At 37.7% G+C, this 14,827-nt stretch overlaps 1 protein-coding gene across 4 annotated transcripts in view; it reads right to left on the bottom strand.

Moving 5' to 3' along the window:
• Positions 1–14,827, bottom strand: part of LOC130930198 (alanine aminotransferase 2-like) — a 72,739-nt gene that overhangs the window by 19,024 nt on the left and 38,888 nt on the right. For all 4 annotated transcript variants that reach the window (XR_009067009.1, XM_057857981.1, XM_057857982.1 and 1 more), the window contains 6 exons: positions 11,835–11,924; positions 6,637–6,745; positions 4,758–4,891; positions 3,150–3,393; positions 2,664–2,743; positions 2,457–2,593 (listed from right to left, as the gene is read on the bottom strand). Coding sequence is in view for 3 of the 4 variants with exons in the window: in XM_057857981.1 (XP_057713964.1) it covers positions 2,457–2,593; positions 2,664–2,743; positions 3,150–3,393; positions 4,758–4,891; positions 6,637–6,745; positions 11,835–11,924 (794 nt within the window). In the remaining variant the exon portion in view is untranslated. The remainder of the gene's footprint in view (positions 1–2,456; positions 2,594–2,663; positions 2,744–3,149; positions 3,394–4,757; positions 4,892–6,636; positions 6,746–11,834; positions 11,925–14,827) is intronic.

Raw genomic sequence — 14,827 nt, 5'->3', positions numbered from 1 at the left:
TTTTATTTATTTAATTTTTCTACAATGCTCTTAACAAACGGTTCCAACACATATTCCAACAAAAAATGGCTAAATATACCAATAAACAAAATTACTAATACATTATAAATTACTAATGCATAAAAAAAAAAACAGGCTCAAACAAAAACTTGGCATATGTTGGTCTTAACAGGGAGCAGCTGAATTCAGCCATGCGAAATGAGTTATGTCATATTCACTGTCGCCACTAGAGGGCAGTGTATCCATTCAAATGGATAAAACAAAATGTAAACACTTTCAAAACAAACCATTACAACAACACTTTAAAGGAATACTTTTTCAAGACTTTTTAAGGTATTGTTTCCATATTCATAAATTCATTGCTTTTAAGACTTTTTAAGACTCCGTGGGAACCCTGTATAATGCAATTCCCCGCAACTAGACAACGCTATGACACACGCTTACATTTCAAAACTGAAAGGTCCAATACCATGTTACTAAAATAAAACAAAACAACAAACACATTTAATCCCCAAAGTTAAACACACTACTTTTTCAATGTTTTTATTTATTTTTACAATATATATTTATCTTTAAAAAATCTACCAAAACACTTTACCCCCCTCCTCGACACCAGGGGATATTGCAACTTCCTCAGCACCTCACTTCTCGCGACACTGTGTACAACTCTCATTTCATGTTAATTGTGCAATATTCTAATTGTAACATACAGTTGGGCAAATAAGTATTTAGTCAACCACTAATTGTGGAAGTTCTCCCACTTGAAAATATTACAGAAACCTGTAATTGTCAACATGGGTAAACCTCAACCATGAGAGACAGAATGTGGGAAAAAAACAGAAAATCACATTGTTTGATTTTTAAAGAATGTATTTGCAAATCATGGTGGAAAATAAGTGTTTGGTCAATACCAAAAGTTCATCGCAATACTTTAATATGTACCCTTTGTTGGCAATAACGGAGGTCAAACGTTTTCTGTAACTGTTCACAAGCTTTTCACACACTGTTGCTGGTATTTTGGCCCATTCCTCCATGCAGATCTCCTCTAGAGCAGTGATGTTTTGGGCAACACGGACTTTCAACTCCCTCCACAGATTTTCTATGGGGTTGAGATCTGGAGACTGGCTAGGCCACTCCAGGAACTTGAAATGCTTCTTACGAAGCCACTCTTTTGTTGCCCTGGCTGTGTGTTTGGGATCATTGTCATGCTGAAAGACCCAGCCACGTCTCATCTTCAATGCCCTTGCTGGAGATTTTCACTCAAAATCTCTCGATACATGGCCCCATTTATTCTTTCCTTTACACAGATCAGTCGTCCTGGTCCTTTTGCAGAAAAACAGCCCCAAAGCATGATGTTTCCACCCCCATGCTTCACAGTGGGTATGGTGTTCTTCGGATGCAATTCAGTATTTTTTCTCCTCCAAACACGAGAACCTGTGTTTCTACCAAAAAGTTCTATTTTGGTTTCAGGCCTGGACGTGTACTTTCTTCAGCAGGGGGACATGTCTGGCAGTGCAGGATTTGAGTCCCTGGCGGCGCATTATGTGACTGATAGTAGCCTTTGTTACTGTGGTCCCAGCTCTCTGTAGGACGCTCACTAGGTCCCCCCGTGTGGTTTTGGGATTTTTGCTCACTGTTCTTGTTATTATTTTGACACCAAGGGATGAGATCTTGCATGGAGCCCCAGATCGAGGAAGATTATCAGTGGTCTTGTATGTCTTCCATTTTCTAATAATTGCGCCCACAGTTGATTTCTTTACACCAAGCCTTTTACTTATTGCAGATTCAGTCTTTCCATCCTGGTGCAGGTCTACAATTTTTTTCCTCTGGTGTCCTTCGACAGCTCTTTGGTCTTGGCCATAGTGGAGTTTGGAGTATGACTGACTGAGCTTGTGGACAGGTGTCTTTTATACTAATAATGAGTTAAAACAGGTGCCATTAATACGGGTAACGAGTGGAGCCTCGTTAGACCTCGTTAGAAGAAGTTAGACCTCTTTGACAGCCAAAAATGTTGCTTGTTTGTAGGTGACCAAATACTTATTTTCCACTCTAATTTGGAAATAAATTCTTTAAAAATAAAACTGTGATTTTCTTTTTTTTTTCACATTCTGTCTCTCATGGGTAAGGGTTTACCCATGTTGACAATTACAGGCCTCTCTAATCTTTTCAAGTAGAACTTGCACAATTGGTGGTTGACTAAATACTTATTTGCGCCACTATATATTTGTTCCATGTTTTGATGTATTTTTATGCTTTTTTTTTTTTTTTTTAAAGATTTATGTCAGAATTTGTGTGATCTTGGAACGGATTAGGGCATTTACATGGAAAACGCTCCTCGACTTACGACATTTTCAGTTGACGAAACTACCTCCAGAGCCAATTCTTTTCGTAAGTAGAGGTATCACTTTATAATTGTAAACAATGTGTAAACAAGTAAGCCAAATTGTAATCCTTACTCTCCCATGTAGCACTTTGACGTGGAGTGGAAAGAGGCCAGCTCTACTGTGTTGGAGTATTCGGGCCCCATTTCAAACAGCACTTTCTTGAAAGAGTGGAACTGGCACCCATCGGCGTACACGTTATCTTGGTACACCTGCCGAAAAGAATAATGACAAACAATGTCTACCTGTATTTGTGAGCGAGGGAGTACGCTCAGAGTTTACCTCGTCTGCCATGAGGAACAAACGTTCCTTGGCGGCAAATCGGATGACGTCCTCAATGCACTTCCTGTTCTGAACTTGGCCTGTGGGGGAACAGGGAGTCAAAGGGCTGCATGGTTGTGTTGCACAGATAATCACAACAAGCATAGACTTCACTATTAGTTGACGGGAAATATAGCGCGGGGCCGCTCCGCAGGGGGCTAATTTTTAAAAACTTTAAAAATTCAAATATTTTCAAAACCAAAGCCGCTAGCGACCTAAAACCAAAATAGGCACCACCGTTAGCATTATATGAGTGTCCATTAGCAGCAAATTCTAGTGAGTTTACTCAGTTGCCATGGAAATACTTCAGTTGTCGCCCTGACAGCCTACAGTTAGCCGTCGAGCTCTCAGGGAAAAAAAACCATGAAATCCAGTGGAACATTTGGGTTATATTTTTTTTCTAGTTTTAATAGTTTAATAGTTTTAAATCAAAACTGAAAAATTCACCTGTGGGGTTCCCAGGATTGATGATGCACAAGGCTCTGGGGTTGCAATGGCTTCGGGCTTCGTCCAGAGCCCGCTGCAGCTCGCTGATGTCCAAGCTCCAGCACGCTTCCTCATTGAGGTAGTAGTTGATCTGCACGGCGCCCAGTTCTGCCAACGCCGCCGAGTACAGAGGGTACTGCGGGATGGAGATCATGACGCCGGTGCGGTTGGCGCCCTCGCCACACACCAGCAGCTTGAGCATTGTCTAAACAAGATGGAAAAATTGTTTACATAAAACTAAACATCTCGTTTTTCTCCTTGTATTTGACCTCAACAACAACAAAACAAAATATATCTGGCAAACTACACTCCTGGCCAAAGGTATTGGCACCCCTGCAATTCTGTCAGATAGTCAGATGTTCAATTTCTCCCAGAAAATGATTGCAATTACATACGCTTTGGTAGTGATATCTTCATTCATTTTGCTTGCAATGAAAAAAAGAACAAAAAGGAGAATGAATTTTTTTTAAAATCATTATCATTTTACACAAAACTCCAAAAATGGCCCGGACAAAAGTATTTTTACAATGTTCTGCTGGATTTTTAGATCATTCTTCTTTGGCCAACTGCTCCAGGTCTCTGAGATTTGAAGGGTGCCTTCTCCAAACTGCCATTTCAGATCTCTTCATAGGTGTTCTATGGGATTTCTCTCAATCAAGTTTTATCAAATAAATTACAAATTTTTCAGATTTTGATGGGGGGAGGTGTTATTTTTTGTTTTGTTTTGTTTTTTTGGAGGTTTGAACATTTCTCATTTACTTATTTTTGCAGTTTGATGTTTTTTTGTTGTTTGTTTTGTTGTTCATTTGCCCCAATCCCAGTCAAAAGGAATTGGAAGTACATACCATTCATGGCAGTGAATGAGGGCTTTATAATCACTAAAACTAAAATAGCAAATAAATTATTAATTTTTTTAGTGTTTTGGTGAAGAGGCGGGGGGGGGAGCGGCGGGGTGCATGTATGTTGTTGTTTTTTTTTTGGGGGGGGGGGGGTCGTAGTTCCGCCCACAAAGTTTGGAGTTTTTCCACAGTTTTTGCCATTTCTGCAATTTTCACATTTTGGCATTATTTTGCGTTTTTTTTTTTTTTTTTTTTTTTTTTTGCTGTTTTCGCTGATTTTTAACCTTTAAATACAGTTTTTCGCATTTCTGTGTATTTTCCTCAAGATTGTAGTTTGTTTATATTTGTTTTATGTGTTTTCTCTGATTTAGATGGAGGGTTTTTTTGTGTGTTTTTCTTGTATGTATTTGTTTTGAACACATCAAACCCGATATATAAAATATGACAAAACAAGATTAAACAACTCTAACAATCACTAACGCTTGTGGAATTATTGTCTCTCGCATTACCATCCACCAGCGCTCCCTGCTGACAGATTTTCGTCATTACGGCAGAACATTTTTAACTCCTGTAATGCAGTTTAACAAAACCTACAAGCATGATTCATTAGTGACCTCTGGTGGTCGTTGAATGATATGACACTCAGACGCCACTTCAAGACGGTGCAGGAAGTATTTTACTGCATGAAATGAGATGTAAAATTTGAAAAGGAAAAAAAAAACAACTTTACCACTATGCCGTCGCTGGCCCCAGTTGTGAGGTAAATATCATCCGGGTCGCAGTATACACCGCCATCCCTCTGTTGAACATAGCGAGCCACGTCCTGCCTCACACAGTCGATGCCTTGACTGGCACTGTAGGCCCCTGAATGGAAAAATAAACAACAGACGTTGTTAGAGTTAAAGGGGAGCAGCATTAGCGTGTATTGGGCCCCATAATTAGCCCATAAGTGTGTAAAATATTGTAAATCCCTATGATGTACTTCCCGTGGCGGAACAAATGTCCCAGGTGCGGCACAGGTGCGATAAGCATAAACAGGACCACCCCCTACAAAGTGGATCAACCGACAGACGGCGGGGGATGCAAGTGGAAAATATTTTTTGCGGACCCCTTCAAACAACTGGAAAAGCGAAGGGGCTGGCAGAGATATTTTAACACTTAAAACTAGGGTTGTTCCAATCATGTTTTTTTGCTCCCGATCCGATCCCGATCGTTTTAATTTGAGTATCTGCGGATCGGATTTCCCAATCCGATTGCTTTTTTTTGCTCCCGATTCAATTCCAATCATTCCCGATAATTTTTCCTGATCATATACATTTTGGCAATGCATTAAGAAAAAAAAGAGTAAAACTCGGACGAATATATACATTCAACATACAGAACATAAGTACTGTATTTGTTTATTATGACGATAAATCCTCAAGATGGCATTTACATTATTAACATTCTTTCTGTGAGAGGGATCCACAGATAGAAAGACTTGTGACTTTGTATATTGTGACTAAATATTGCCTTCTAGTGTATTTGTTGAGCTTTCAGTAAATGATACTGTAGTCATGCCCAAATGCATGATGGGAAGTGGAACCATGACTGTGCGTAGTTCTACCAATTGATATATCTTTGCGTTGGCAAATAACATAAGGTGTTAAGATAAAGATCAATTGTTACCTTGCTTCCGCACATTGCTTCCCATGATATTTCTAATCGTAGGGAGAGGGATTATACGGCTTTAGCAAATTAAAAAAAGGCTCCAAAGGCTGCCAAAATTCACTCTACTCATTTATCTCTCTATATAGGTAAAACGGCGCCATTGCAGATTGAGCGCGACAATGCGTGAGTGGGTCGTACAGCGCATGCATTAATTGCGTTACATATTTTAACGTGATACATTTTTAAAAAAAATAATTACCGCCATTATCGGGATAAATTTGATAACCCTACCCAATCTTTAAACCAAAACTAAAGACTCTGGATGAGTGTAAGACATTTTGTCTGTAACGTCAAATACAATTAGAAAACGATTTAATTAATAAATATGTAAATATTAAAAAAAGGCATGGCCGATATTTTTTTGCCGATTCTGATACTTTGAAAATGATGTGATCGGACCCGATCGATCGGGCTATTTCACAATTTCATAACATGTTCCTTTACTTCAATTAACATGCAGAATTTGGGCCTTGTAGAGAAGCATCATTCTTACTGACGTTATTCTGGCCTGAGTATTACTTCTTAGTGCCAGTTGGTAATTTTAAAAAAGTCGCATAAGTGAACATTACTTCTTAGTGCAAGTTGATAATTTTCAAAAAGTCGCATAAGTGTTTTTAAAGCACTTTAATTAATAGCATTTTATACTTTTCACAAGGTTACATGAAGATTCTATTCACTTTTATAATTGCAGAGCAGGCTAGCTTAAAAGCTCTTCTGTGCCCTAATTATACCTCAACCACCTCTGCTCTATAAGTACCACTATAAGTCGCCATGGCAACACAAAGCGTCAAAGACTGGCCCCCTGCCCCGAGAAGTCGGAGCACAAGGGTCGCAAACGGCTGTCATGTATATAAAAGCGTTTTGTTCATACGGAATGAAATACAATAACTGCTACACACCCATACTGTTGCCGCCACAGGACTGCAGGATGCGGCGTGCTCTACTTTTGGCATCCTCTGGGAACGTACTGTCATTGAGCAGCTCAGGGTATGAGCACAGTGCCAAAACCTTTAAGACAACAGAGATTAGAGAAGGTGTTATAGTGAAAAGACAATGCAGCGATTGTTTTACTCCTTCCACATTAGATTTATAGTAAGGCTGTCAAACGATTAAAATTTTCAATCGAGTTAATCACAGCTTAAAAATGAATTAATCGTAATTAATCGCAATTCAAACCTTCTCTAAAATAAGCCATATTTTTCTGTAAATTATTGTTTGAATGGAAAAATAAGACAAGAAGGATATATACATTCAACTAGAGCTGAAAGGAATACTCGAGCAACTCGAGTAACTCGAGTTTAAAAACTGATCCGAGTAATTTTATTCACCTCGAGGAATCATTTAATTTTGCCAGCTCTAAGCATCACGTTTTGCTCGGACTACTTTTAATGCGGGACAACACGCTGACGTCACGTGCGTAGAGGAATAAGCAATAAAAAAAATACCTTACTGCAGCCGACAGACGTTACAAACTGCGCCGACGTTGCTAAAAACTACGGCCGCATGTTGCTACGGTGGTAGCAGCCTAGCAAGTAGCGTCTGATGCGTGTCATAGATATCACATGTTCGTAGAACTAGATGCGAAATGACCGACTCGGCGGCGTTAATAAAACAGCCGCCATCTTAAAGCAGTACACTTCTCGGCGCTCATAAATAAGATTAACGTTAATTTCACTCGCTCACGTAACGTTATCCCTGCGGAGGGCTAGGTTTCTATTCATTATGACCACTGTCGATGCATGGCTAACTCTTACATACAGGCTTTATTTAATCTGTAAAAACAGCGCTGTAGAGTGATTAGGGTGTAAAATAAAAACATAATAATGCTAACTGTCAATTTTAGCTCAGTAGTCATTGCTGGATAAAACACCAATTAGCAATGGTGCCTAATGTGCTCCAATAAAGCACAGCATTTATTTTGAACACTGCAAAAACTCTAAATCCAATCAGGACTTACAGTTTAGACTAACTTTAAACTTAACTAGAACTTATTGCTTGACACAAGTAGAAATTCAATTGAAACACGTAGGAAAAAAAACTTTTAAGTCATGTGTGTTATCAAGTGTAATGACATTTTTAGGTAAATATATATATATATTTTTTTTTTTTACAAGATCTAAAAGTTTTTGGAGTGAAAGCAGTGAATTAGTCAATTTTTTTAGTCACATTTGAGATGCAATTGTTGGCTGTTTTCAACAATGTACATGGAAAATAAAGACATTGATAGACTGAAAATGGTTCAATATTACATGAAATCTTGTCTTGTTTTTGCATCAATATGTATAATTGCTCTTTACCTAAAAAAAATGTTTTATCCGATTACTCGATTAATTGATAGAATTTTCACTCGATTACTCGATTACTAAAATATTCAATAGCTGCAACCCTACATTCAACGTACTGTACATACAGTGGGGAAAATAAGTATTTAGTCAACCACTTGAAAATATTAGAGAGGCCTGTAATTGTCAACATGGGTAAACCTCAACCATGAGAGACAGAATATGGAGAGAGAGAAAAAAAACAGAAAATCACATTGTTTGACTGTTAAAGAATTTATTTTCAAATCATGGTGGAAAATAAGTATTTGGTCAATACCAAAAGTTCATCTCAATACTTTGTTATGTACCCTTTGTTGGCAATAACGGAGGCCAAACGTTTTCTGTAAGGCTTCACAAGCTTTTTACACACTGTTGCTGGCATTTTGACCCATTCCTCCATGCAGATCTCCTCTAGAGCAGTGATGTTTTGGGGCTGTTGTTGGGCAACACAGACTTTCGACTACCTCCACTGATTTTCTATGGGGTTGAGATCTGGAGACTGGCTAGGCCACTCCATGACGTTGAAATGCTTCTTACGAAGCCACTCCTTTGTTGCCCTGGCTGTGTGTTTGGGATCATTGTCATGCTGAAAGACCCAGCCACGTCTCATCTTCAATGCCCTTGCTGATGGAAGGAGATTTTCCACTCAAAATCTCTCGATACATGGCCCCATCCATTCTTTCCTTTACACAGATCAGTCGTCCTGGTCCCTTTGCAGAAAAACAGCCCCAAAGCATGATGTTTCCACCACCATGCTTCACAGTGGGTATGGTGTTCTTCGGAAGCAATTTAGTATTATTTCTCCTCCAAACACGAGAACCTGTGTTTCTACCAAAAAGTTTCACGGTATCACGGGATTGCAATTATAGCTCCAAAATGTGTTATATTGAGATGTACGGGTTAAAATGTTTTTTTTCCATTGAACAGGATTTTTAAAAAATTTTCAGAACATAGTTGCAAATTGGAACTTCAATATATTGTTGAAATAAATTATCAATAAAAAAATATATATATACGTATATTTAAATAAAATTACAATAAATATAACTTATAGACTATACCCACAGCCACAGCTCAAGTTGCTCAAGATTAGAACAAGAACAAAATAATTTCTATAAAAAAGTAAAAACACTTCTGAATATATATTTTTTTAATTCTACTGCATGACTTTTTTTTGAGGGTGGAAAAGCTCAAGTGAAGTTTTGCCATTTTCAGCCACTGTATCAGCTCTAGTCTACATGATGTCATGCCTGTGTGTTAAAAAACAAAGAATTCATGAGTTAATAAGTTAGTTAGAAATGTATAAGTTAGTTTAAAGTGTAAATATTGTTGTGGAAAGGTTTCATCTAAACAAACAAACAAACAAAAAAACATTGGGAGTGAGACCTCTCCTTGATCCAGCGAACGTGGATTTGTGCTTATGGCAAGAGCATCTTTCTCGATTAGCGATCTTTGATGTTATCCCTTTTTCCCCTTCATTCAAGCGAATCAAGCTTGTTTTCTCACTCTGCGGCTGTAACACTCGACGAAGTTGCTCTCCCAGCTAAGCCTAGGCTAACATTCATCTTTGTAAGCTTATAGTTAGTTTGTATATTGAATTTGAAAGGAAAATGTGTGTTTTGTTTTTGGCGAACTTTTTCATGGTGCTAATCTGTTGAAGCTACTCACACATGGAAAAATACAATTGTACAAGTTTTAAATGTGTTCATTTTGTATATTCCACTTACCAAGATTTGAGAGCTCAATAAATTGAAGACAAGTACGACTTATGTTTGGAGTATTTGTTTTTGGGTTCACTGGCGGTCTAGCCGATAGCGTCACTTTCACACGCAGCAACAAATGGGAGGGGGTGAGCGCTGCCGCGCCAAGCCACTTCTGGCTGCATTTTTGACACATGAAAAATTGCAAATACCGTACTACGGAATGGCGGAAAGTTTTAGTGGTTTTTAAACCGCGACATTTTCACACCACGGTAAACCGTGAAACCGGTAACCGACACATGCCTAGTCCCTTTGCAGAAAAACAGCCCCAAAGCATTATGTTTCCACTCTCATGCTTCACAGTGGGTATGGTGTTCTTCGGATGCAATTCAGTATTCTTTCTTCTCCAAACACGAGAACCTGTGTTTCTACCAAGAAGTTCTTTTGTGGTTTCCTCTGACCATAACAGATTCTCCCAGTCCTCTTCTGGATCATCCAAATGCTCTCTAGTGAACCGCGGATGGGCCTGGCCTGGCTTCAGCAGGGGGAAACATCTGGCAGTGCAGGATTTGAGTCCCTGGCGGCTCATTGTGTTACTGATAGTAGCCTTTGTTACTGTGGTTCCAGCTCTCTTTAGGTCATTCACTAGTTCCCCCCCGTGTGGTTCTGGGATTTTTGCCCACTGTTCTTGTTATCATTTTGACGCCACGGGGTGAGATCTTGCATGGAGCCCCAGATCGGAGGAGATTATCAGTGGTGTTGTATGTCTTCCATTTTCTAATAATATCTCCCACAGTTGATTTCTTTACACCAAGCGTTTTACCTACTGCAGATTCAGTCTTCCCAGCCTGGGGCAGGTGTACAATTTTGTCTCTGGTGTCCTTCGACAGCTCTTTGGTCTTGGCCATAGTGGAGTTTGGAGTGTGACTGACTGAAGTTGTGGACAGGTGTCTTTTATACCGATAATGAGTTAAAACAGGTGCCATTAATAAAGGTAACGAGTGAAGCCTCGTTAGGCCTCGTTAGAAGCTAGACCTCTTTGACAGCCAGAAATCTTTCTGGTTTGTAGGTGACCAAATAATTATTTTCCACTGTAATTTGGAAATAAATTCTTTAAAAATCAAACAATGTGATTTTCTGTTTTTTTTTTTCCCACATTCTTTCTCTCATGGTTGAGGTTTACCCATGTTGACAATTACAGGCCTCTCTAATCTTTTCAAGTAGGAGAACTTGCACAATTGGTGGTTGACTAATACTTATTTGCTCCACTGTAAGTACTGTATTGTTTTATTATAACAATAAATCCACAATATGGCATTAACATTATTAACATTCTTTCTGTTAAAGGGAGCCACGGATGGAAAGACTTGTAGTTCTTAAAAGATAAATGTTAGTACCAGTTATACTAATTTTATATTAAAACCCCTCTTAATGTTTTCGTTTTGATAAAATTTGCAAAATGTTCTATCAAAAAATATACTACTAAACGGCACCCTGCCGTTCTTCCAGTGTCTTTAAGTACGTAAGGTAGTGATTGAAACACACCACAAGGTGTCAATGGAGAGTTTTGAATTACTTAGAAATCAAGCCAATGAGTGTGTTTTGTCCCTCGACTGACGCAGTAATTTCCTGTTTTACTGCAGGTTCATTATACCTTACGTTCACTTGAGTGCTGGCTTCTCAACGTACGAGACCTCTGATAGTTTGTATATTATTACTAAATATTGCCATCCAGTGTATTTGTTGAACTAAATGAAATGTTTGAATAGAGTTTGACCAAAGTCTGTTTTATGTGTATTTCGCATAGCCATTTTGAATAGGAATGCCAGTTCTCTTTGCACTGTTAACTGTGAGAATAGGGCCTCATTAATACAGATTGAAGCACTTTTCTTTTTGAGAACATTACTTTTTTTTTTGACAGATTGGAATATTATCTTTGTTGTGCTTCCACTAAATGAGACTTATGTTTATTGTGAAGGAGTTGCTGAAACATATGCCAATAAACGGCGCGGTCTAATTAACGCGATAAATTTGACAGCACTAATTTATAGGTGTGAAAAGATGGGAGGAGCTAACCTGCCGAAAAAAGGTGATTGGCTGCTGGCCCATGGCATGCGCATCACCAATGTTGGCTTTGATGACCTCCTGGAATGGCTTCTTCCTCCCCTATGAAACACAAGGCACAAATACCATTCAGCTCACACAACTCAAGCTTTTTTGTGCCTGGCATTTTGGCTCACAAGTTGCTGTTACATTCTAGCGCTCAGTCAGAACTCAAAAGTTAAATGCTAACAGATTGTGGCCCATAAAATGTGGGAGGCCGAGAGCAATGTAGCTGAAGGCGTACCACTGAAAAACATGCTGGGATTCATTAAACTGACTTTTTGTTCATTTGCAAGCTTCAAGTAACATTAACCATTTAAATGTTGTTCAACCTACAGTGCATTGTGTTTTATGACAGACTGCAATTGCAAGGAAATATACATCAGAATTATCAACCTTCGAATGCCGCAATTTGTGTATTGAGATGACTCAGGTTGGAAGTTTGGCTAATGTTACATTACTCTGCATGGTTCAAGTGTTATGAGTAGTGCTGCAACAATTAATCGATTAACAGGAGTAATTCGATTCGAAAAAGATACAACTGAAATTTTGCTGCTTCGAGTGTTCGTTTAAGTAAATTGGCGTTGTAATGGTTTGTTTTGAAAGTGTTTGCATTTAGTTTCATTGATTTTGGTGGATACACTGCCCTCTAGTGGCCACAGTGACTATGACATAACTCATTTCACATGGCTGAATCCAGCTGCTCCCTGTTAAGACCAAGATAAGCATAAGTTTTTGTTTGAGCTAATGTTTTTTAATTCCTTCGTAATTTAGTTTATAGGTATCTTTAGCCGTTTTTTTGTGGGAATATGTGTTTGAACCATTTGCTAAGAGCATTGTAAAAAAAAAAGAAAGAAAAAAAATATATATTAGCATTGATAGCATTTAAGCTAGTGGACAAATTAGCCAGTTGTTCTTTTGTTGTAATTAGATCCAAATATATTAATCTTTTTATACCGTTTGAGCCTCAACTCAGGTTAGGGCTGCAGCTATCGATTATTTTCGATTAATTGATGAACTACTTAGGTCGAATAATTGAGTAATCGGATGAAGAACATGAAAAATGAAAATACCTCAGCTGAGCCTCAAACAGTATAGAAAAAAATAAATAAATAAATAAGGATCTATGTACAACAAAAGAACAATTGGCTAACTTACATAGCAAAATTCTGCTAGCTTAAATGCTATAAAACGCTAATTTTTTGGGTTTTTTTTTTTTAACAATGCTCTTAGAAAATGGTTCAGACACATATTCCCACAAAAAAAAAACAGATAAATATACCTATAAACCTAATTACGAATGCATAAAAAAAAAAAACATTAGCTCAGACAAAAACTTGGCTTATGCTGGTCTTAACATGGAGCAGCTGGATTCAGCCATGTGGAATGAGGCAGACTAGAGGGCTGTGTAAGTGTGTATCCACCCAAATTAATGAAAATTAAATGCAAACACTTTCAAAATAAACCATTTAGGGCTGCAGCTATCAATTATTTTATTCGTTTATTAATCGATGAACCATCAGTTCGAATAATCGAGTAATCGGATAAGGTACATGAAAAATTAAATTACCTGAGCTGAGCCTCAAAAAGTATAAAAAATAAATAAATGAGGATCTATGTACAACAAAAGAACAATTGGCTAACTTACATAGCAAACTCAGCTAGTTTAAATGTTATAAAATGCTAACTTTTTTTACAATGCTCTTAACAAATGGTTCAGACACATACTCCCACAAAGATATGGTAAAAATACCTTTAAATTAAATAAATAACGAATGCCATAAAACATTAGCTCAAACAAAAACGTAGCCTATGTTGGTCTTAACAGGGAGCACCTGGATTCAGCCATGTCAAATGAGGCAGACAAGAAGGCAGAGTATCCACCCAAATCAATAAAACTAAATGCAAACACTTTCAAAATAAACCATTACAAAGCCACTTAAATTAAACAAATACACGAAGCAGAAAAATTTTATTTGAATCATATTTTTTAATCGAATACTCGAGTTAATCGTTGCAGCACTGACAAAACGCCACTTTAATTAAAAGACTACTCAAAGCAGCAAAATTTAATTCGTAACCTTTTTTCTAATCGAATATTCGAGTTAATCGATTAATCTTTGCAGCACTAACTCAGGTATTTTAATTTCTTATGTTCCTTATCCGATTACTTCATTATTCGAACTAACTAGTTCACCGATTAATCGACTACGTCATTAATTGATAGCTGCAGCCCTAGTTATGATCCGATTCACAATACAGAAAATGCTGCAGAAATGTGCAGATCAGATATCGCTCAATCTTATCTCAATCAGAAATACATTTACATTAAATTAGGGCTGCAGCTATCGATTATTTTACTACTCGATTAATCGATGAACTAGTTAGTACGAATAATTGCGTAATCGGATAAGGAACATAAAAATTTTAAATACCTGACCTGAGCCTGAAACGGTATAAAAGAATAAATAAATGAGGATGTATGTACAACAAAAGAACAATTGGCCAATTTACTCAGCAAAAGTTCGCAAGCTTAAATTCTTTAAAATGCAAACGTTTTTTTACACTGCTCTAAACAAATGGTTCAGACACATATTCCCACAAAAAACAGCTGAATATACCTATAAACTAAATTATGACTGCATTAAAAAACATTAGCTCAAACAAAAACTTAGCTTATGTTGGTCTTAACAGGGATCAGCTGGATTCAGCCACGTGGAATCAGGCAGACTACAGGGCAGTGTATCCACCCAAATCAATAAATCTAAATGCAAACACTTTCAAAACAAACAACGCCTCTTTAATTAAACGAATACTCGAAGCAGCAAAATTTAATTCGAATCTTTTTTTCTAATCGCATACTCGAGTTAATCGATTAATCGTTGCAGCAGTACATTAAATTACTTCTACAGTTTTATGATAATGACTTTTGAATCGATAACTGATATCCTGATATCTTCCAACTC

This window comes from Corythoichthys intestinalis, chromosome 14 (genome assembly GCF_030265065.1).
Source record: "Corythoichthys intestinalis isolate RoL2023-P3 chromosome 14, ASM3026506v1, whole genome shotgun sequence".
In the NCBI taxonomy this organism is placed as follows: Eukaryota; Metazoa; Chordata; class Actinopteri; order Syngnathiformes; family Syngnathidae; genus Corythoichthys; species Corythoichthys intestinalis.
The sequence above is the reverse complement of the archived record's forward strand: the minus strand, read 5'-3'. Positions and strand labels throughout refer to the sequence as shown.